Source organism: Merops nubicus, unplaced genomic scaffold (assembly GCF_000691845.1).
Source record: "Merops nubicus isolate BGI_N331 unplaced genomic scaffold, ASM69184v1 scaffold39784, whole genome shotgun sequence".
Lineage (NCBI taxonomy): Eukaryota > Metazoa > Chordata > Aves > Coraciiformes > Meropidae > Merops > Merops nubicus.
This window is the reverse complement of record NW_008603081.1, coordinates 62,623-85,515: the sequence shown is the minus strand read 5'-3', so window position 1 is coordinate 85,515 and position 22,893 is coordinate 62,623. Positions and strand designations below refer to the sequence as shown.

The 22,893-nt window shown below is 35.8% G+C and overlaps 1 protein-coding gene across 1 annotated transcript in view; it reads left to right on the top strand.

The window, feature by feature from the left end:
- The first annotated feature begins 2,002 nt into the window (after nt 1–2,002).
- PPFIBP2 (PTPRF interacting protein, binding protein 2 (liprin beta 2)) overlaps nt 2,003–22,893 on the top strand; it is a 79,596-nt gene continuing 58,705 nt past the window's right edge. The window contains exons 1-2 of the mRNA XM_008938540.1: nt 2,003–2,066; nt 17,137–17,351. Coding sequence (XP_008936788.1) covers nt 2,003–2,066; nt 17,137–17,351 — 279 coding nt within the window. The remainder of the gene's footprint in view (nt 2,067–17,136; nt 17,352–22,893) is intronic.

Below are 22,893 nucleotides of genomic sequence, written 5' to 3'. Positions count from 1 at the left end.
GGCATTCTCATATTACTCTTCAAATTAATTTGATCTGAAGTTAAATATTGGCTTACCCATTACTTCAGTGGCAGAGCTCAAATTAGAATATAGTAGTTTCTAAATCTTATTCCTGCATCTGTTCCTCTAGATAGTGTATACAAGATAAGTGTATACAAAGTACACTAGAACGGATTTAGGACACACCTTACTGGTAATACAGAGATTATTAATAAATTAGCTTTCTTTGTGTGTATTTCAGCAGCACCATGGAGAAAAGCCTGTGTCTCAGAATTCTTAGTTTGCAAGACAAGGAAATAGTTTTGAGTTGTTAGTAAGAATTTTCCATTGTACTGAGGTGATTACTGAGATTGAACATTTCTTATGATGCAGTAATTTGGACTCAGCCTTAAATGTACTTTTTAGGGATTATATTTTTTTCCTGATGGCCCCTCTGAAACAAAACAAGAGCAAGTTTTTTTTTGTTTTTTTTTTTGAAACTGACTTTATTATCTGGCTGCTGATCCTGCATCCTAGTGTTCAGGCAGGCCCCCCCTGAGTGAGTATATGTGGGTAGTTTAGCTGCCAGTCATGGAATTGGTTGTGGTGGCCACTATCTAAACTATCACTGGATGAACACCATAGAAAAATAGTTTTATCAACGTGAATTGCCACTAGAGATTATTGTAATATTTATTTAAATTCACAGTAATTGAATTCTTAGCATAGGTAATTGCATGATAAATACAGGTTAGTGGAAGCTCATTGGCATTGGAATAACCAGCCCCACAAATACACGACCATTGCTGATACACTCACCTACAGGCCACAGCACTGGGTGGGTATCCCTAGCCATTGTCAGGCAGGTGTCTTTTGTGGTGCTTAGAAAGCTGTCAAAATTGAACACATTTGAATCACAGTTTTAAAAACTTGCTAAAGCAGAAGACTGAAGGTCAAAATTTGCACAAGAGAAATCAAAACTTTATGGCCTTTTAAATGCTTTGTCAGTATTTTGTTGGTTTTTATTCTTGTATTTTGAGTTGTGTATTAGAGCACTGCAAATATCATGCATGAGTACGATCCCTCTTCCTCAATGCGTGGGCACTGGTTTCATACTTCAGCAATGAAGTGATGTGCAAAAGGGCCTTATTAGAGAGAGAATTAGCTCACAGGCAGTGAAATGGACAGCGTAAGTTCTTTCCCCCTTTAAAATGTCATCTGTTGACAATAGCAACTGCTGCTTGACTAAGAGTCCAGCAGCACCAACTCACAAGTAGATACTAATTTTGGAACATTTTGTTTGTTATCCTTAATGTCAGATGGTGACGTAAATGTCTTTAATCTTGTTTTAAAGAGGCAGTAGTAACTTTTGAAACTTCATACTCATGACATTTTGATTATCGGAACAGAAAGAATTTTATTTTCAGTGTCATGAAAGAAGTGGTATAAAGATTGAATTGGGGTATAAAAAGGAGGAGTAAAAATGATTTCAGAATTGTCTTTACTCTTAAGGCAGCCTTCTTAAAGCAGAGCTCCTACGGAGTTCTGCTTATATGTTAATTGTGTTTTTTGCCGTGTGTTCATGCCTTCATTGAAAGCTAGTCAGCCCACTTTCCCCACAGAGCAAAAGGTCGAAATGCACTGAACTTTGCATCTAGGAAACCACTGTTAAGGATGAGGGGTAGGGGAATCTGAAACTTCCAGTATCTCAGACTGTTTAGTTTTGTTTCTATCCATACTTCCTTGTTTTTGTAAAACATTTTAAAAAAACAAACCAAACAAACAAAAAACAGTGATGAATGAAAACTTTAGAAATCCCAAGTCATCTTTCAATAGGAAGAATTTTGTTAGTTTTCATACTACTAGGCTGTGTTTTTGCCAGTGTGGAATTCTTTTCTTATGTGGCTTAATTTATGGTGTAACTGTGACATGTATTTTTCTGTCAGGTCTGGTTTAGTGTGATACAAATGGTTTTATCTGTCATTTCCGTAGGACAAGAAAAGGTCTGAAGAAATCACAGATGATGGATTCTAACGCTAGTCATATGCTGGAAGCGGCGTTGGAGCAGATGGATGACATCATTGCAGGTATAATAATGCTTTATTTTATACCAAACTACTTTGAGATTTAACTATGTTTGTCTTTTTCCTTCCTGCAATTTTCCTTTATTTTTACTTTTTAATTATTATTCCCACTTTGTGAAGTTCTCTGTGACATACAAATCACTCCAATTCAACAGTTACGTGAAGAAAATTTAAAGTAAAATAAAGGAAGAAAACTCTCAATTCCATCTCGAGCATGTGAAATATTGAAGTAAGAGAGATATTATACTTTGCTCTAATGCTGTATGGTGACTTAAACACATCCTAACTGAGAGAGTGGTTAGAGACTGGAATGGACTGCCCAGGGAGGTGGTGGAGTCGTCATCCCTGGAGGTGTTCAGAAAACGAGTTGATGTGGCACTTGAGGCTATGGTCTAGTGGTTAGGGAAATATTGGGAGGAAGGTTGGACTTGATGATCGTGGAGGTCCTTTCCAACCATGGTGATTCCATGATTCTAGTTCATGTGGTAATATTCCGTACCGTATGTGTTAATTTTTTATTTCAGTGTGTCTTTGAAAAAAGTTGTCACCAAGGCTTCCAGTTAGCTGAATAGTGTATGTCTATTTTATGCACACATACACATAAAGATACACATAAGTATGTATAGATATAAAAAATACATATTTTTAAAATTTATTATGTATATATTTAAAAACAGCTTAGCTGTTCATTACCTCCATGGCCTAATGACTTAGAATGCAGATCTTTTTGTACGCATTTATATCCAGGAGTGGAGCTGGGAATTTCTTTTTACATAGCTGCCCACTAGAAAGACATATGATGCAAGACAGAATTTGCTCGATTTTGGTGCTCTCATAATAAGGCAATGAAAAAAATCTCTTGCATCACAGCGTCCAAAAAGAGAAGTTGATGTCTGTGGTTAGGACTTGGTAGCCTTGGGGTTTCTGCTTGCACACCATTCAGTATGAGCTCCTAAAAGAAGTATTTGGGTGGGGCCATGATCTCACTTGTGCACGGTGGGAAGGCGTTCACTAAAGCTATATAAATTTAAATAGTGAGACCCATGGTGTGCCACACTAATGATGAAGAAGATATCAGCCTCTTGTTGCTGCAGTTACTATTCTTCTTTCTCTTCTAGGAAAGCTTTCTATCCAGAGACTAATACAGAGTTTCAGATATTACCACCAGACTAACCATGATTAGACAGGAAGTCATTATCCAGGTTTTTTATTTTGAAGAATTTATTTTTTTTTTCTTTCTCTTATCCACATAGAAGTCTTTACTTTATTCTCAGTGTGCAAGCTTTAACAGACTGATTGGATATCAGAAAAAATTTCTTCCATGCAAGGTCTCTCAAGCTCTGGAACAGGCTGCCCCAGGAAGTGGTGGAATCCCTGTTCCTGGTGGGATTTAAAAGACCAAAAAAAAAGATGTGCTGCTAGGGTCATGGTTTAGTGGTGACCTGACGGTGCTGGATTAACGATTGGATGTTGTAGTCTTAAAAGTCTCTTCCAAGCAGAATGATTCTATAAAGTGTAAATGTAAATGTGAATATGTGAGAAGATACTACTTCACAAATAACTTCTCACACCACTATAAGTTCCAAGCAAAGAGGAAAATTTAGGTATGTATTTCCTTCTCCCTTCTATTTCTGAATGCTAAGCTGTATTCAACCAAGATTTTAACCAATGGAAATTAATTGGGATTTTATTTTTTCACCTCTTACAAAACATGCAAACATATAGTCTGGGAAGCATTTGACTTCCCTTAGATATGTAAAGAGAGAATAAGCAAAGCAAGTCGAAAACCATAATTCATAAACTAGGGAATGGAAATAATTTCCATTGCAAACTTTGGTTTATGATCCTAGCTGGTGCTGTGGAAGAGCAAAAGTACCACAGCAGCCCGTGTCCCTTTAATTGTGCAACGGAACCTGTGCTCGTAAATCACCTACATACACCCGGAAATTTAACTCAGCTTGTCTCTTCTGTCATGATTTATACATAGCCCAGCATAAAGTGGTGATATCATGGATGCAGTGATGATTCTGTTTTTCAGAAAAATCAAGAGAGAGAAAAATAAATATATTGTATTCAAATATATTTTCAGGTTAGATGCTTATTTTCTCCCAGGATTGTCAGAGCTTTGTAGTATGTTTTCATTTAAAGAAAAGGCTTAGAAAACTTGTTATGATTTTGAAGATTTTCAGGTTTATCATTCCACAGGATTTAATCTGCTTCAGTCTTTTCTGCTACTAGATCATGCTTCTAACATATCTCAAATTGTCCAGTATCTCCTATGAGGAATAAAAGACCATGTATTCAGCAAAGAGCTCTGTCACCTTGGTTACCTGAGCAGTGCTATGCTTTTTTTTTAGAAAACATTACAGTTTTACTTGAAGATGCCATTTCATATTCCCTTAAAATAAGTTTTTGAGTTTTACAGGCTGTATGGTTTTTCCACTGAGAGAAGAACATGTGCTACTCAGCGTTTTCATTAATGGAAGCTCTAAAAAATGGTGGTTGTGAGGCTAGTTCTGGGTAAGACAATAGGTGTTTAGCATTGGGTGTTTTTTCCATGCTATGTAAAGATAGCCTTGTAATGTGTGACATAACTGATTAAATGGCAAGAGGTGACTGCCTAAGAAAATAATATATTTCTTCTAGATTCATAAATAATATATTTCTTCTAGTTTTGTGCTAGAAAAATAATTGAGGTCAGAAGCCAGGACTGATTTTGTTGTTGTTGGGTTTTTTTAATATTCTTTTCCCTTTCCCGACTCCTTTTTCATATTGTTTGTGCCCATAACACTTTAGGGTTTTATCTTAATAAGTAAGGCATAAAATTAAATTGTTCCAGGCTTCCAAATAACATTGCTTTTACCCCTCTTACTTAGTTGCCATAATGGTTGAGACAGCGATACAGAGATGCAAAGCAAATGATGATAGAAATACTGCATGTCCATTCACAGCAGTTTTGTAGTGGTGTTGGTTCCCAAGCTCTAAACCAAAAAGATTCAGGCACACTAGTGGTATGTTGAGTTTTGTTTCCACAGTACACAGATAGGTCATGAGCAAGTTGGCACCTCTTCCACAGAGTTGACTTTAGGACTTCGCATTACTTACCTTTCTCATCTAATGTCCACTGATACTCAGTATAATATAGAAAACAAGCTTATGTAAAGATATGTGATAAAGAACCAAGATATTTCCCAGGCAATACATCTGTCAAGTCTCATCAATGTTAATTAAATAATTCCCATATGATTTCAGAATTATATTGACCTGTACCAAGAAAAAAATCATATTGCTTTATTTCTTTATTTATTTTCACTTATAAAGTAAAAGATCAATTGAGTGGGAAGGTTGTTTACCTTTTTTATTTACTTGTTACTTTCCATTACTAGAAGCAGATAAGACATTTCAAGACAGGTTAAGTCTGTTCAGGTCATTCTCTTCTAGTTTAATATTCTGTGTTCCAGAAATGTTTCTTTAATATCCTGGTATGATTGAAAGACCAGATATATCTGCTGGAGCCTATACTTGGATACAGTTATTATCCAAGTTTGTCTGAAATTGAGGAACAAAGTAATGATTCAAGTTTGATTCTCTCTAATTCAATCCAGTAAGCTTCTGCATGCAGTTTGTGCAGGGCCTGGAAAACAGGAATGTTCTCTTGTGGTAATATTCTCGCCATACAGGCGAGAGAAGAAATAAGGTAGGCAGCTCCTTCAGGAGAACTGGAGGACAGTCAGATTTCTATATAACTGCAGATTTATATATCATATGCAAATACTGGACAAATCGTCTGTGCAAATGTAAATGGTTATAGAGTAGATTTGAAACAGCAAAAAATCACCTGTTCAGAGCTTGTGCTGTTTTAGTTCACTGTATCCAGATTCCATGGTTGTCTCTAAGAAGCACTGGATCCAAAGACTAAGGCTCAATTTCATAACTGCTGGAAACTCACATAGCTGATGAAAAAGTTGTTTCCTTTTGAATGGGGCCTGAGTGGGTATTAGGAGAGTTTTGCTCTTCTCTTGGCCTCAGAAACCTCTGCTTTAGGTACAAAATGAGCATTAATCCCTATTTTAGAGAAATGAGAATTCCAGAAATGTGTAACTTGAATTGATTAGATATGTATTAATACACATGCAAAACCAGTGTTCTCTCGGTTTAATGAGAAAACAGTCCTGATTTCTTTTGTTAGCTGTAGTTATTATTAAAATGTTAGATTATGGTCTTGTCCTTTAGGGTAGGAACTGGACATGAAAATAACATGCTATGAATAATTACAGATTTGCAGTCCTAATTTTAGCCTTCTAATTTTAAAAGTCATATCCCTTACGCCAAATGTTAACATAGCTCATACATGATTCTGATTAATCCAAAAAAAAAAGTCTCACTGTCGACTGTGCGTCTTGATGCAATGCAGAATGTATTAGTGTTTAGAGCGCATGATTGTGAAGCAAGATTAACAAATTGAATTTCATTGGGCTTGATCAAATTTGACGGATAGGCCAGTGTTCCCAAGTCTTTTATGGCTCAGTACATCTGTACTGATAACCCACCCTCATAGCTACATAAATTAGGCATGTTTAAGGATTAGTCTTATTTGACTAAAATAGCAAAAAGGGCTAATGTGATTGTCAGTGAATATGACTTACCCACTAGGTGGAATGACTTGCAGTCCAAACAGACTTTTGCTGGAGAAAGCACCCATATGTCAGATCTGTCTATGCATTCTTTATTTGAAGTGCATGGCTCTGGCATTGCTTCCCTCTGAGATTTGACCAAGTTGTTATATCCCCTTTTATTCATCTTGTACCCATTTATTAAAATGCATTTCTTTATAGGACTACAGATATTGATTACATTTTCTTTACAATATATCCCAATGAAAATAATTTTTATTTCACTTTTATTTTATATCAAATGCCTTCTCTCTGTCAACAATCTAGAAATCTGTTATTTCCTTTAGTGAATGATGACTGTACTCCTGGCACAATACTGTAGTCAGCTACAGCTCGACTGTCTTCAAATTCACCAAGTAATAAGTTAATTATTGAGTTTCCTTTAACCAGAGTTCCTGCAATTATTTCTAGCTGCAAAATAGTGAGAAAATTAGGTGTGTTATCACATGGATGTGTACTGAGAGATTAAAAAATATAAATAATTAAAAAGTTTGTCCAAGAAGTTGTCCAAGAAGTATGCATGCTTAAATTCCTTTCTCCTGAGGTGGCAGTGTTCAGTTCGTTGCTCTGTCTGTGTGCTGCAAACCCAGGCACTTTCCACACCCTTGCTGAAAAAGGGGCATTTAGAGGAGATCACACTTAAGAGATGAACAAGATTTTAATTCAAGTTTAATAAATTTTCCTCATGGGATCTATTTGCTAGAATTTGAAGGACGACCTGTGGGGGGTGGGGCTGGAGGTGTGTGTTCTTTTTGTTTCTTTCTTTCTTTTGTTGCTCTGCACCATCATATTTTTATTATGAAAACTACAGAGTTCAGGTTCCAGAGTTGGGCTGTTCCTGGATGTGTTAAATTGCTAAATCACATCTAGCTAAGTGGATTAAAAGAGTGGACAAAAAATACTAACATTCTCATTTGAACCACTTTCGATGATTTATAGGTGTTGTGGAGTAAAGTTTTCACTGAGTTCCTCCATAAATAATAGGAAATCCAAATATTTCCTAATGAGCTTATCCTTTTATCCATGAATAGTCATCTCTGTCATCACAGGATTCATTCAGAATGTAAGGACTAGTCTCACAGCACTTTAAATGAAGAAAACAGATGACTGTTCTACTTCATGTGGAATGGAAATTGTCCAGAGCAGACAGAGAGCACTTAATCCTGTTTTTTGTGCTGAGGGCATGAGGGTGCGTCTTATTTGATGTACACAGTCAGTGACATGCAGCTGATGGGCAGTACGAGCCTTGTGTGATTGTGTAGAATGACTAGAGAAGAGCTTCTATTTTTTCTTTTCAGTTTGTATACGTCAGATGGCTTTATATTTTTAGCACATATCCTACTCAAGGTCATGTTTTTTTATAATTTTAATACAGAGATCTTTGTGGAATTTCATTTCAGAGCACTGAACTGGCATGGACTATAGCTGAAATAAATCATTCTGTTTCTCACATCATTAGAGAATGAGCATTTTTCTCTCTTATAGATTGGAGGAACTTAAAAGCAAAAGCTGCAGTGATTTTATTGTTTGGGATTTTTTAAATAAATAATAATTGTGTTAATAGGCTGCACTTCATTTATGATTAGTGTATTTCCCCTTATTTTCTGTTCTTTATCGGTTGAAATAATTAAAAAAAAAATATATATCTACAGGACTTGTTTATCTTGTTACTGCTATGCATTAATTAAGGTGAGCATTTGTGAAGTTGTAGTATGCAAAATACTATAGTGGCTTTTTCAAACCATTAGCTAGAGCATAATTACGCATCGATCTTGCATGAATAGAGATATGAAAAAGGAAATTAAATAATAAATTACTTGAAATCAGGTCTTTGATCAAGAAATATGTAACTTCCTGTCATAACAGTTCCAGAAAACTATGTATCCACAATATTGTAATGGGGAAAAAAGTAAAAACCTTTGGCTGTCCTGGATATTGAAGAGGAAAACATAAAAAATTATCACAAATATTTACAGTTTAAAATTTGTAGTTGGTTTAACATTTATCTTTATTTTTTAACACTTCTTATAGCTTGTTAGGGCCCGACATTTAGCTTCAGTTACTCAAATTTGGAAAATCTAATGAGTTAATTCCTTCCATGTTGTCAATCATAGCAGATCTATAATAATTTTAAATCTTTTAAAACTTCACAAAATGTAGCAGTTCACTGTCTTTCTAGTTATTTAATCCATAATTTCTCATGTTAATAATCTGTAGTCTTTTTTTTAGGTTCCTCAACATCTAGGACATGGCCTCACTAACTGTATGCATACGTGAATAACCATTAGAGCTCTTTGATATCATATTCTATAGGGGCTTTACACGTGCTGTAGCCTTCAAGCTAAGGCCTTGCATCATTGCCAGGTGCAGTTCTGGTGTGCGTTTTGAAGGCATGTGAAAATCGTAGCAACTTGTGTGTTGATTGCGCATGTGCTGCGTTGTCTCCTCATTCCTGACCCAGGGTTGCCAGAGCAACCTGGAGTTTGGAATTTCCTCAATTTTGAGTGCTTAACCTTGCAAGTGGTCATTACAGCTATCTGGGCTACTGTCCCAAAATATGCTTCCCATACTCTCACTATCCCAAGCATATTTTCTCACAGATAGTACGGGTCTGAGCACAAGATAGTGTGATAACTCTGAATCTCATTTGTAGTACTGATGGATTCCCTCTGTAAACAGGACAGTAGCACTACAGAGTCTTATGGAGCTGAAAGCAATGAGAACTTGTTTCTTCCACACACTTAATGATCTTTTACAACAATAGATATTTAAAATATTCCTGTGTTAGACAAAATTGCCCCCTGAAAGTCCAAGTCAAACAGTGATTTACTGATTGAGTTGATCTTTGACCACCCTTGCATGTGTTCCTGCCTTTCCAGCAAAAGAACAAAATTAGTTTTCTTGAAAATAAGTTAAAACTAATTCAAAATGGAGAAATCCCTGCAACTGAAATATGCTATTTTACATTCTTTATCTCCGACTATAGATACAACAGTTCTGTCAGTATAAAACAACAAAAATACAGTCATGACCTAGACATCTCCATCGGTTTACCGAAAATGCAGTACTTCATTGGGTTTATGCAAAACAAAATCCATACATCATAGTATTTGTATTAACTTTTGAAAGAGAATGGAAAAGAAACAGAAATGTACAGAGCTGCAGATGTACAACATGTAGCAAAGAACGGCAGCTAAGGCATGATGGCCATAACCCCATAGGCTTGAAAATCTGAGACACAAAGGTTCTTTTGTGTTTTATGTGTTGTGATCTGTATTTCAGTACATGAGTCACTCAGTTGTTGCTAGTGAACAGATTTCTAAGATTTAAATTAAACAAGTTTTATGAAATGTGGGATTTCTTTAAATTCATAATCATAGCTTCTCAACTTCCTACTTTAAGGCAACAAAATTGATCTGAAAGAGTCTTTTAAAAAAAAAGCGAGGTAGTGTAATTTGTATGAAACCAGATGCCTTTATTTCCTTACAAACTGAATGCCCTTATTTTTGTTTTCAGAGATTCATTTTTTTAATTAATATTCATGTGACAAGTAGCTTGCTACTGCTTACTGCAAATAATTATGGATCCTGTACTAAAAGATGTATTTGTTGTCTTGTAGTACAGTTTTAGAGATTTCACTGGCCCTAAATACACGTTTGTCTGTGTAAATACCAAAAAAAAAAAAAAAAAAAAGGAGAAAATTGATGCAAGTATTTGTTCTTCCTTGCCTTTACGAAAATGTGTTGGTGCTGTTTATCCTGTGTGATGGAGACTTGGCCTCAGATCCCCATCAATGTTGCATAATTCATCTTCCTTTTTGCACTAGCTGTAAGTTTGCTTACCTTATGTTTCCGGATCAGAGGTATCTTTTTGTTGTAGTTGTGTATACCTTATTTAATGTGCTGCACATCACAGTTTAGAGTCTATAAGCATGTAAAAGGAAAAAGGTTGAGTGATTACGTAGATAATTTGCACAAGGAATCATAGGCAGTTCTTGTAAATTGTCTCAGGGATTCCATGTGTGGCTGTAAATAATGCTCAGTTGAAAATGGCCCGAGCTGCATGAAACTTTCAGCTGAATGTGGTCACTAATGTTTCTAGGCTTTGAAATTTTTTTCCTAGAGTTTCCTGCTAATCCAGCTTAACAGTTGCTGTTCCCTGTAGTTAAAAATCTAAACACAGAGATGTAAGGAGAAGCTAATATGACCTATGATTCGAAACATACCATTTGTGATGTGTTTTGCATTACAGCATTAGAAGAAAGGGTTGTGTGAGCTACCTCTTCACTCTTTTGACAGAAAGCTTAGTAACGAGGTTATGTCCCATCCAGACTTTTATTAGTGTACATAAATTCACATTTTCAAGGCTGTCTTCATGAGAAAGAGATTTGTGCTTCAAAGAAAATTACACTTTGTAGTCTTGAAGGAGAGAGGGGGAACTTGGACAGTTTATATGCTGATTGAGTAAATAACTCAGGTAAAAAGGATAAAGTTCTTTAGCAGTGTAATGATTGACTGAAAGGCCAGAGAAAATGTATGTTTATAATTTTATTCTACCCACTGTTGGTCAGATATCACAACTGTTACCCTTGAGGATTTCAGCTTTATAGAAAGTAATCCCTACTCCAGCATAGAAGTAGCTTTTGGGTTTTGTTGTGGGGGTTTTATTGGGTTTTGCTGTTTTCTGGTCTAACTAAAGGAGTCACCAGATTTAGGAAAATCTTTTTAACAACAGTTGGTTGAGTTGTGTATTACCAGGAATTTTTTTCTAAAACTCATCCAGTTTTACAGCAGAAAGAATGCAATAGTAATTATGAAAGCAGGGGATGAGATATGAAGATGCAAGGAAAAGTAAGAGATCAGAAACAGTGTCTGCTGCTGAGATTGATGAAAGTTGGGTGATGGGTGAATGCATGCAAGTTAAGGAGAGTAGATTTTCAAACTGGAAACACTTTCTGCTTCTTTCTTCACTTTTGTTTATTTTTGCAAGCCACCACTAGTGCTGTTTTCTGAATAGCTTATGTATTTGCCCAAAAGGAACGTTTTCTTTGAAGCTCATTGCAAGAACTTCAAACTTAAAATGTGCTTGCTTGGTGACGAAATAGGAAATGTGTAACTTAAAAGTTTTATTTTTTTTTAAATTGCTTTTGTTATTCTTTCTACCATACATACACGGTGCAGCAATGTTTAACCTCCTTCATCTACTATCTGTATGTAGAAGCCAATACTGAGCTGCTTGGAATGTCTTAGCTCCAATACTTTTTTTCCTCCCCTTTCTTTCTTTCCTACTCCTCTAAGGTGGACATTTATGATGATTGACTGTGTTCCAGTAGTACACTAGGAAACCATCATGTTGAGTAATATATAAACATAATGACAAAAGATTGCCCTGTGTCCTGTTTACCCCTGAAAAAAAAAAAAAAGAGGCACTGGAAGACTGATTTGCTCAAGGATATACAAAGCGAGTCTTTTTGCAAGAGTTCAAAACTACACTTATTTTTCCTGACTATCCATAAAATTGTCATGCCTGAACCACTTTTTTCCACACTTCAGCTATCTATAATAAAGGTACACACAAATGTTATTAATGGTGGGGTATACTGGTAACCCATAGTGTTCTGTTTGCACTATGGCATCTCTTTTTTTGTATCAGCCTGCAAGGAGATCCAAAATCTTACCGTCTGGTGCTAAAGCTTAGTGTGCTTTGCAGTGTGATGATGTAAAAGTTTAAACTGATGCAGAGAAATAAAATTGTTTACTGCTATGCACTTTTACTTCTGTTTGTCAGGATCTGTTGTTATCCTTCTGGTGAGCAATATATATCCTACTTAATATGAAAGAAACTACATGGAAAGCAAATAAGAGAAGCAAACCTGTAATTCATTTGAATTTCAGCAGTAAACCAGGAAGCTTTCTGAATTAAAATGCTGAGTTGAACTCTGAATTTTTGCATTCCTATATGTAATATTAGGTGTACTAGTAGTTACATTTGTTTTTCCATTTCAGCCAGGAGAATAAAAGGTACTAGAGTAGCAATCCATAGCAAACCAGTTCAAAAGTAATCTCACAGAGGAGGAGTGTATGTGTGTATTTGATGGGGAGGTGTGGAGGGTAATGCTCTCTCGGTAGTGCTTAGAGATCTGTGGGTAGCTCCTGTGCCAGACAGGGAGAGTAACTCATGGGAGGGCTTTGTAACTTTTGTTGAGTACTCTGACCCCTATCCAGCAAAGCAAAGGACTTTGAAGTCCTTGCTTAATATTTGTGATCCCAGTGACTTGAAACTAGTGGAATTTTGATTGCTGAAAGGTAGAATCTTCAGCACGTCTCAGGATTACGCTCTGTATTCTCAGCATGAGAAGGATACAAACATGGTTTTTGGATTTCTGTTTGTTTCTTTTTCTGGTGATATCAGACAGGGGTACGTTCTTCTCTCACCAGTGCCTGCTTTTTGAAGCCTAAATACAAATCTTGAACTTTTTTTAAGATAATGTTTTATGGATAATGACTTCAAGTGAAAGTTTTAAAATTATTAATGAAATCAAGCCTTTCAATCTCCATTTCACTTTAGCTGGTATTAATCAAAGAGATGTTTTTCCTTTCAAGGTCTAATGGAACTAGTGCATATAAGAATTTACAGACAGTTCAGTTGTAAGATCACTATGTCATTATTTATGTAAGCAAAGAAATAATTTGCTGTTTACTCTTATTAGCTAGAGAAAAATTGAAGTATCTTTATTGGCTTCTGCAGTTTAAAATCCTGTAGTATTTAGTTCAAAATCAATTCCTAGCCATAAATATGGAATAAATCTTAAGATACACCAGCTTTTGTGTGTTGCTAGGGAGTTCAGGGAACATGAGTTTGCCATAAGGACGTCTTTGACAATTTTAATTTCTTGCATCTCTTTTTGTTACCAATAAATAGAAAAATTATTTCCTACTTCTGGATCCTTCTTTATTTCTTGTTTCATGCAAACTTAAATGGGAAAAACTGAAGGAGGAAAGGGAACAGTAAGAAGAAAAACCCTGGAAATTCTTAAACTGACTTTGTCTCAATCACGGGACATCAAGCTGATGTTCTTTGCCAGTGAAAACAGATTACCACTTGGCTAATGTCCCTACACAGGACAGGACTGTCCTCAAGACCCACCTTGCGCTGAGTTTCCATAGTTGTAATACGTGTGCCTTGGACAGGGACCTGGTTCTTGACAGTTCTGAGAAATTATGACTTTCTGGTGCTGGCCTTTGAGGAGGCATAGAATTTTGCCAGTCTGAACAGTCAGTTGAAGAGCTTGGGATAACTGAAGCATGCATATTGAGCATGCCCAATCTCAGGAAATCAGATAACTATCATTGCTGGCTGGCCCTGCCTATGCTCTGGCACTTGAGAATTTTTACCTTTATATAACTGAGTTTCTAAAGGGTGATGGTTCTTTTGCTTGCTAAAATGAGTGTGCCTATATGTTTGGGGTGGTTTTCCCTAGCGTTTTGATAGAGGCAAATCAAATAAAGGCATGCCAAAATGTGTAAATTTCATTGTCATTGAATTTTCCTAGAGGTTTTAAAATTATCTTCTTTAGAAGGTAGATGTTACCAATAATGTTGTAGCCATGATAATCTAAGGACGAAGGCAAGATATGCTGTGTAGTCAGGCATTTAGGCTGGTGAGGAAACATGTCACCAGTACTCTCCTCAGGAAAGGAATGTGTCAAAGTGCTATGTGTGGTATGGCTGCATAAACTAACTAGCTAGTGCGATTAACTGACCTCCTGAACAATTATTTAAAACTTATATTTATCTTAAAGGTTATGGCTTTTATTTCATACCTGGAGTGTTGCTTGTGGGCATGAAAGTTTGTGTGGTTTTGTTTGGATTGTGTGGATTTTTGTTTGTTTTTCTCTTGTCTGTATATAAAAAATATTCATATAAATCACATGAAGGATGTAGAAGAATGCTCCAGTAAGTTTTTCCCATTCTGTATCTATTTTAAAGTATCAGTTCACTGAAGACTGATGAACCTCCACTACCAAAGCTGGTTATGAAATAACCTTGGATCCTGTCTGCTTTTCTGAAAAGTACTTGCTAAGCAAAAAGACAGAAAAATTTAGCATGGAGTTGTCCAAATGAAAGATAAAACTACTAGTTAAAAAGTCCTAATGTCACCATAACCAAGGAATCTACGTCTTTAAAAGTGACATCCATGCTACTTAAGAAGAGGATCCCAGATTTCAGTTTGTGTGCATATCTCTTTTTGAAAAGTACGTAGTGATCTGCTCTGAGTTAGTGAAAAGATTTAAGAGGTTATGTGGTTCTTACACAATTTGTATATATGCTATTTTTAGTTGCTACAGTTAATATTAATCTACATTAAAAAGTACATAAACAGAAACAACTAAGCTGGCCTAAGTAGCTGAGAGTACAGAAATATTCAAGGAAATAACCTTTAATGGTTAGAATGCTCAAATCCAGCAAAAGAGTTAGTTGGTCCTTGCCTCAAAAGGAAAGAATTCAGGAAGATAGGGTTGATTTGCAAGGCGAAGTTGTCTTGTGTAGCAGCCTTTGTGGGACCGGATACTGCAGAAACTTTATCTTGGAAATGATCTTAGCCAGAAATAAAGATGAGATCTCACACTTAAGGTATTAAAATAAACTCCTAAGCAGCGGAAGTCAACAGGACCAAAAAGGGAATATCCTGAGTATGAGAAGAGAACAGGTTAAGACGACATTAAATGCTCCAGTAGTGAAAATAAGACTGTTGCTATAAAAATAAAAATCCCTATTTCTGAGCATTGCAAAACTTTAGGCATTTTTAGGGATGTTTTTGGATTGTTTAAAACAGTCAAACAAAACCCCATATACATCATAGAGCAGAATTCAAACCACACGTTCTTTTCTCAAAGATAATTGATCTGATAGAATTATTTGTATCATTAAAGCAGTGGATGAAGAAATCATGGATAATATTATTTAGAATTTTCCAAGAAGCTTTGAGTAAAGCTAATTAGGTGCAGAAGGCATTTCAGCTTACTGGGACCTAGAGTGTCAGTGTACCCATGAGTTGTATTTAGGTAACAGTTGTATATCAGACTATCTGTAAAATGAACTGTTAGGTTTGTAAAGCCCAAAAAACCCAAATTATGGTAGATGAATAACCACAGAGGCAGACTGACATGGATTAATGCAAAGTAGTGTGCATTCAAGAAGAAAATCTGAATTACTTATGCGTCTGGGTTTCAAATTAGATAAATCTGCTCAGGAGAAAAACCTTAGCAAAAATTTTCAAAAGCCCAGTGAACATTTCTGTTCCTTTCATAACTAAGATGTAAGTGATATTAAACACAGGAGTAAAACTAAGAATAGTATGGAGATTATTATAGTTCTCTTGTGCTGATCAATGATAAAGTCTTCTCAGAAGTACTGTATGCTATGTGCATCCAACATACCTCTGTAAAGTATGTTACAAAACGGAAGGATTGGGTGGAGTACAGATGATCAGAAACCTAAAAAAACCCTCTCCTTACCCCTGAGGGGGAAAATGTGATTGCTTGATTGCTTATGGCAAAGAGAACAGGAATGAAGACATGAGTACAATCTCTTATTGCACATGAGGCAATGAATTGTAAATAAAACTATAAAAAATAGAGCAAAAGTTTTTCATCCAACTAGTTCGTAAAAAGAGATATGACGTGAAATCAAGGTCTGAAATCCAGCACTGAGGGTTTTAAGAGAAAAAGCTTCAGAGATATCAGAATTTGTACTATTTATAATTCTTCCTTCAGGTGAGGTATATTTGTTCCTGTGCTTATTGTCCTCAAGAAAAAAATATTGGTGCTGGAGGGCTGGCAGGAGGGTAATGTTGTAATTTAGAGGGCTCTTTGTAATTTAGAATTATCAAGGATTCATTAGCCATTTTTATTTCTGGATTTCTTTTTTGTTGTTTTCTTTCTGTGGGAGGGTTTTAAACCTGCTAAAGGACACTTTTTTTAGTTTTAGTAACATGATCTATTTTCGTCTAAGTTTTTGTCAAAGGACTGCATCAATCTTTTTTTACTTAATGCTGCTCTGTGTGGGGAACTATATAGCTGAGGAGCTGGTGACATCTCATGGTAACCATGACACATTACAGGTGATTTTCTGGTAAGCTTTTGGCATTTACAATTTAACAGGCATTGCAAACGTTTTCTAGATCAGAATTCTATTTTTAATGTGCTTGTACATAGGTCTCACATTTAATTCTCCTGTGTTTGCTATTTATCTAGAGACTAACTCAAGTATTTTTAATATTTTGAAATACTGCTATGTGTCAGCATCTAAAGACAGAAAGTAGTGTGTCATACCTATCTATTTATCACTTACAAAACAATTAGATAACATTATTATCTTTCCTGATTTCGCTTGTTTTAGGCACAAAGTCAGCTACAGAGTATGCTAATGGTGGTTATGATATTGTGTCACCTGCTCCATCAGTGTACTTGGGTACATTTCAAATTTTGCATCTCCTGGAAGATCTGAAGGTGGCACTGGAAATGCTAGAGGATCCTCAAGAGAAGGAAGCATTGCGAAATCAAATTCCAGGGGCCACAGCAATGTGTATACGGGAATGGTTTGAAGAGAATCTGGTGAGTAGTTATTTATAGCTATATTTATGTATATCATTTATTTATATTTATTATAGCTATGTTTATTTATATTCATAGTCAGCACGCAGCAGTATTTATGATTGCAGGTTAGAGGACAGAGAATGACTAAATGTTCTTTGTACTGTTTGTATTGGAGTATGGTCTACAAACTAGAGCTCAATTGTACTAGAATAGGAAAAATAACTTCTGCAGAAAGTTGCCCCTTGGCCTTATCGTTCAGGTAGCTTTGCAGCTTTGGTAATTGGAACTTGGTGTACTGAACTACACCTAGTGTTTAAATAAATAAGACTGTGGAGTTTAACCTTTTTGTCACTTTTGAGGGCACATTGGCTTATTACTGATTAGTCAGGAAGCTTCTGAGATTATTATAGATACTATAATTGGTCTTGCTAGAGTCTTACCTTCCTTCAGTTCCATAGTACCAAACTATGGAATTTATCAGACATGAGATACAAGTTGTGTTTTGTGGTTTGTTCAGATTTTTCTTTAAAAAAAAAAATAATAAACCCAACAATTGCAACTGTTAGACTCTTTGGTCTGTCTGCTGAAGGTGCAAATACCAAAGATGTGGAAAATATAGATATGTATAGGGTGTGAAAACTTCAGACACAGTGTTTCATGCCTGCTACTACCTCACTTACTTACTCTTTTGAAAGCATCTGCTTTATTCCTTTTTTATGTAACTATTGGTGATGACGTGGTGCTGCAGTGGTTTGGTGGAGTAGGATTTTGTGCTTTACCTCCATGCTCCCCTAAAGAAGAGGCACACCATTTGTGGAACTAAAGGTGTGTTTTTTGAGAAGGCTCCTTTTTGTGTTTCTGTGCTCTGGGATCTGTGAATATATCAGGTTCTTGAGGTAACGTGTAACTGGTCACAGTAAAATGAAATAGGTTTGACAGAGGTAGCTGTGAATTTAGAAAGATCAGTGCTATGTATCATAGAATGAGAATTTAATAGTTGCTGTACCTGCATAAATTGTTTGAGAAAGCTAGAATGGAATAAAACATCATTAATTATAGGCTTTTAAATACTTAATGGTAATAAAATTTTTTGCCTTGCAGTGAGTGTTTGGAGTGTTTTACATGCTTTATTGATTGTAAATTCTTTGGCCTTAACAAACAAAAAAAACCTGGGGATTTTCATGGAGAGTTCATATAAAACAATTTTGTGTATAGTTCCAATGCTTCCTGTTAAATATTTTAGTACTGTTAGTGACCACGTGATACATTACAAAGCAGGTTATAATTTCAGCATTAAAAATTAACTGCTGCAGTAACAACTGACTGTTTGACTCAATGAACTAGGAGAAAATGTATTTAGTTACACTTTCTTTTCATAACCAAATGAACTTCTATATTGTTCTTTTTTTGTTATTATTCTATACATCTGTATGTAACCCTTTTGTGAGTGAAGAGGAACTCTAGTGTTCCTACAGTGGTCCTAAAACAATTTTAAGCATGAATGAAAGCCATCAACATATGAACTTCCTTCCAGTTGGAACATTTAAAGCAAGCCACTTCACCAGGTAGCTTTCTATACTGCCCCTTAAAATGCTGATTCTTGGAAACTCATTAGTATTTTCCTGATTATGTTTTACCTTTAGAAGCCTAATTATGAAAATCTTTCTAAACCTAAATTTGAGGAAACAGGAAGGAAAGAAGAGCAGAAGAAATAGTAGAGGAATGTGTGGTAGAGGCGATTTGTTAAAAATAATGCAATTTGTCTTATATATGTTTTGCTTGTCTCATTTCATGCTTATGTGTTTTGGTAGGGGTAAAAGAAGACTTTATAGCAGGAACAGGGTACATTTCTTAGAGCATTGATTGCCATTTGGTATGATTATCATTCAGAAAATATTGTTTCTACTGTGTGTTAAAATCTTGATATTTTATTTTCCCCCCGGTGTCTTCACAAAGACTTGGATTAAAACAGTAGACACCAGTTCAGAATTCTAACTGGGTGGACTTTTTGAAGTCTGGAAATTAAATCAAAGTTTTAAGCACGTCTTAAAGTGTTCTCCTGAAATATAATCACTGGTCTCTTATTTCACTTTTAGATTAGTCTTACAGTTATCTACCTAGGAAAGAGGCAGAAAATGCCTGCAGTACAGGGCACATCAGTGCACCTGGAAGCATGCTTTATAACTGTATCAACAGAATCCTGCAGCAACAGCTGAGTGGGGAGAGGACATACTCTGGGCAATGCCAGTTAAAGCCAGTATGTTTATGTGCTAGTAGATCTGACTGTGGGACTCAGCTGTTGAAAGTCATGCTGGAGCTATATATAGCTGAATCTTCTCGTTGCCAAGTGGAATTAACACATGTCACACTGAAAATGGACCAGTAGGGCCTGCTTTGGGACAGCGTAGAAAGCCGTCATTCCGTAAGCATTCAAGGTTATTTTTGTCAACTTGGAACATTAGATGAATATGTTTTCTGAGTTAAGAGTCTAAAGTTGTATGACCCAGTCCTCTGCTGTGCTCCAGCTCCTTTTCAATGAGTTGATGATGCAAGGAAGCTCCTGACTGGGAGATGTGGTCCTCTCAAGAGTTCCCCAAGCATGTTAGAGCAATTCACAGCACACAAGAATCAGCAGAGAAGCATCCTTCATACTTCCAGCTATTTATGAATACTAGAGAGTGCCTTGGAGCTAGTGGAAAGGGAGTGTACACAGCTTGCATGGAATTTTTCTAAACCAGGCCTAAGTTTTTTAATATTCTATGGAGTCAACACTATCATCTCTGTGACTGCTCACTGTAGTAGCTGTCAACAAAGCTAGAAAGGGCTTTTTTACACAAAAAAAAAAGGAATAGAAGCTTAGAATAGCTTTGCAGTGAGTAGGGCTAATTTAGATCTTTTTCTTGAAATGACATGGTGACATGAGGTTTTGCCATTTTCTGTCACCCTTGTAATGATCAGTAATGTTTAACAGAGCCAAATTTAAACTGCAGTGACCAGAAGTGATTAAACAGGATTGTGTTATGGCCTTAGGCTTAGTGTACTCAGGGAAGAAAGGTGGTAATCCTGTTATAACAGCAGGGCCTGTATTTCTGTATGTTAAGTTTCCCAAGATTTCAAGGTAGTCTATTGACCTATTGTGAAGTTTAGCCCTTGGGAGCAATCCTTACCTACATGGGCTCTTCACACCTTGATACTGTCAGAAGAAATAGAGTATACAGTATACAGACATTGCACGTTAGCTTTCAAAATCATTAACACGATTTATTCAGTTCCATTTCTTTAAGACTCTTCCAGCAGCTGGCTTCAGTGCTTTGCTTTGCATTAAGTGGCTGAGTATCACATTAGTTTAATGTGTTCTTTTGTGCTCAATGTTATGCATTTCGTATTCATTTCATTCACGTTCTTGCACTAGAATTTTCAACTGCATTGCTTTTCACTGATTGAAATATGATTCAATGTATCATATGTAACAAATATTAACGTATAAATGTAAGTGCTGTGAAGTATCTGCTTTCTTAAGTGCAGCTAGAGGAAACGTTGGAAAATGTTTTCTGTAAAGTAACTAAGAGGAATTTATAAGAGATAATTCCTTCGTTAAACAGTGATGCTAACAGATAAGGTAAATGGTCATGTAAAGAAGCTCAGGGCAAAATTTTCTTCTTAAAGGTCCTATGTTGATTTGGAAGTGTTACTTGAATGGAAGGGCATAAGTTTGAATTATTTCTGTATATACCTTTATTCAGATTTCACAGAATTTGTGTAGGTTGACCTATCTCATTTGCTAAATGTTATGACAAATTAGTTACGACAAATACAGCAATACTATAATTCACAACAAAACTACTTCATTCTCTTTTGGAATAGTTAGCTAATAATAGCAGTAAATAGACCTGTGTTTAAAATGCAACTAAATATATTTTCAGCTTTTGTGATCTTTCAAAAATGGAAACAAATTATATTTATTTTAGACATGCAGTACAACATGTTGGCATGCTGTTCTTCTTCATAAGTAGATAAACATGTGCTTTCTGTTCCTGAAATAATGAAATGCTTAAGAAGCAAATAATTAATACTTGTATATGCCTGATCAGAAAGAAGGACTTTTTAAAGGTATGTTTGCAGCTTATTCTGATTTGTTTGGGTTTTTGTTACAATTTTTTACGTTCTGAAATTTAAAAAAGAAAATCTTATGTGTGTCATGCTGAAGAGAAGCAGAATGTTACCTGGTAATGTCATTCATGTACATGCAAATCGTTGGTAAATACCCTGTCTCAAATGTTTCGTATACGGATTTTCTGCACATTTAGTAATTTCAGCTGTACTTTGAAACCTTGAAGACTGAAAATTTAACCTAAGCTATTGTAATATGTTGTGTGGTAGACTGTGAATATATTTCTTGAAATATTTTCTTTACTTATCAGTGTACTCTTTTCTTGTCTATAGCAACTAGGGATGAGTGTTCCAGTGATGTTTTTCTGTTAAGTAGAAAAGGTTTCGGGTTTTTTTTGGTTTTTTTTTTGTTTTTTAGTTTTTATGCAAAAGCAAGTTTCTTACAATCTGAATTTTCTTCTAAATAAGTTTCATGCAATTAGGTAGAGCTCTTCTAGCACTTGGGCTGGGAAAAGTATTCCAGCATATGGCAGGGAATGTTTGAAACTGCCAAGAATGTGCAAATGTCTGTGGATGAATTAATAAACAGTAAGTTCATCTAAGTATTGGTACTACATTCTTTAAGCATGCCAAGGGAAGAGGGCTACTTACTGCTTGAGCAATAACCAGAAAGGACACACTAGTACTGGAGATATGTGATACCTTACAGCCTGGAGATGGGAATGACTCCAAAGATGTCAGCACTTGTTTGAATTATTACCTGCCCCCCTGCATACCACCCAAATATGCAATATGGGTGAGGGTTAACCATGCTGACTTGGAACATTTGAAAATGGACATCTAAGTCTGATCATATCTAAAATACATATTTTAATCAAATAAGCCATTAGATTGAGTGCTTTTTATGCTGGAAAAGATTATTTGGTCACATAGCTACAAAACAATATTTCTAGTCTGTTTCCCAGTCTACTTGTTTTTGTTTCTTTGTTTTTTAAGTTATTGCAAGTAAAGCTCATAGACAGAATGAAGGTTTGTGGTTTTGTTTTTTTTTCCTTTTGTTCCAAGAGGTTCATCTTTTTCTGTCACTTAGGCACTATCAGTTGGTCCTGATTAAGACTCTTAAGACAGATTATCTTGCTGGAAATGCTTCATCTAGATTTCTGAAGTCATTCCTCACCATGTAAAAAGGATTTTTTCCTCCATTGTTTTTTGCACAAATGGCCTGAATTTACTTTTACAGACATGTTCCTATTCAGGCATATTCTCATTTTCTCTCTCTCTCTCTTTCTTCACTCTAAAGCTCTTGCATTTTTCTGTAGCATAAGAATGACAGGCGTGTGAATTGGCATGCTGAGGAATTTTTTCCCTTTTAAAATCTGGTCCTAATCACTTTGTGTCCAAAGGAGCCCAGACACTAGGATTGGGGAGAGCAGTTAGTAATGGATGTAGG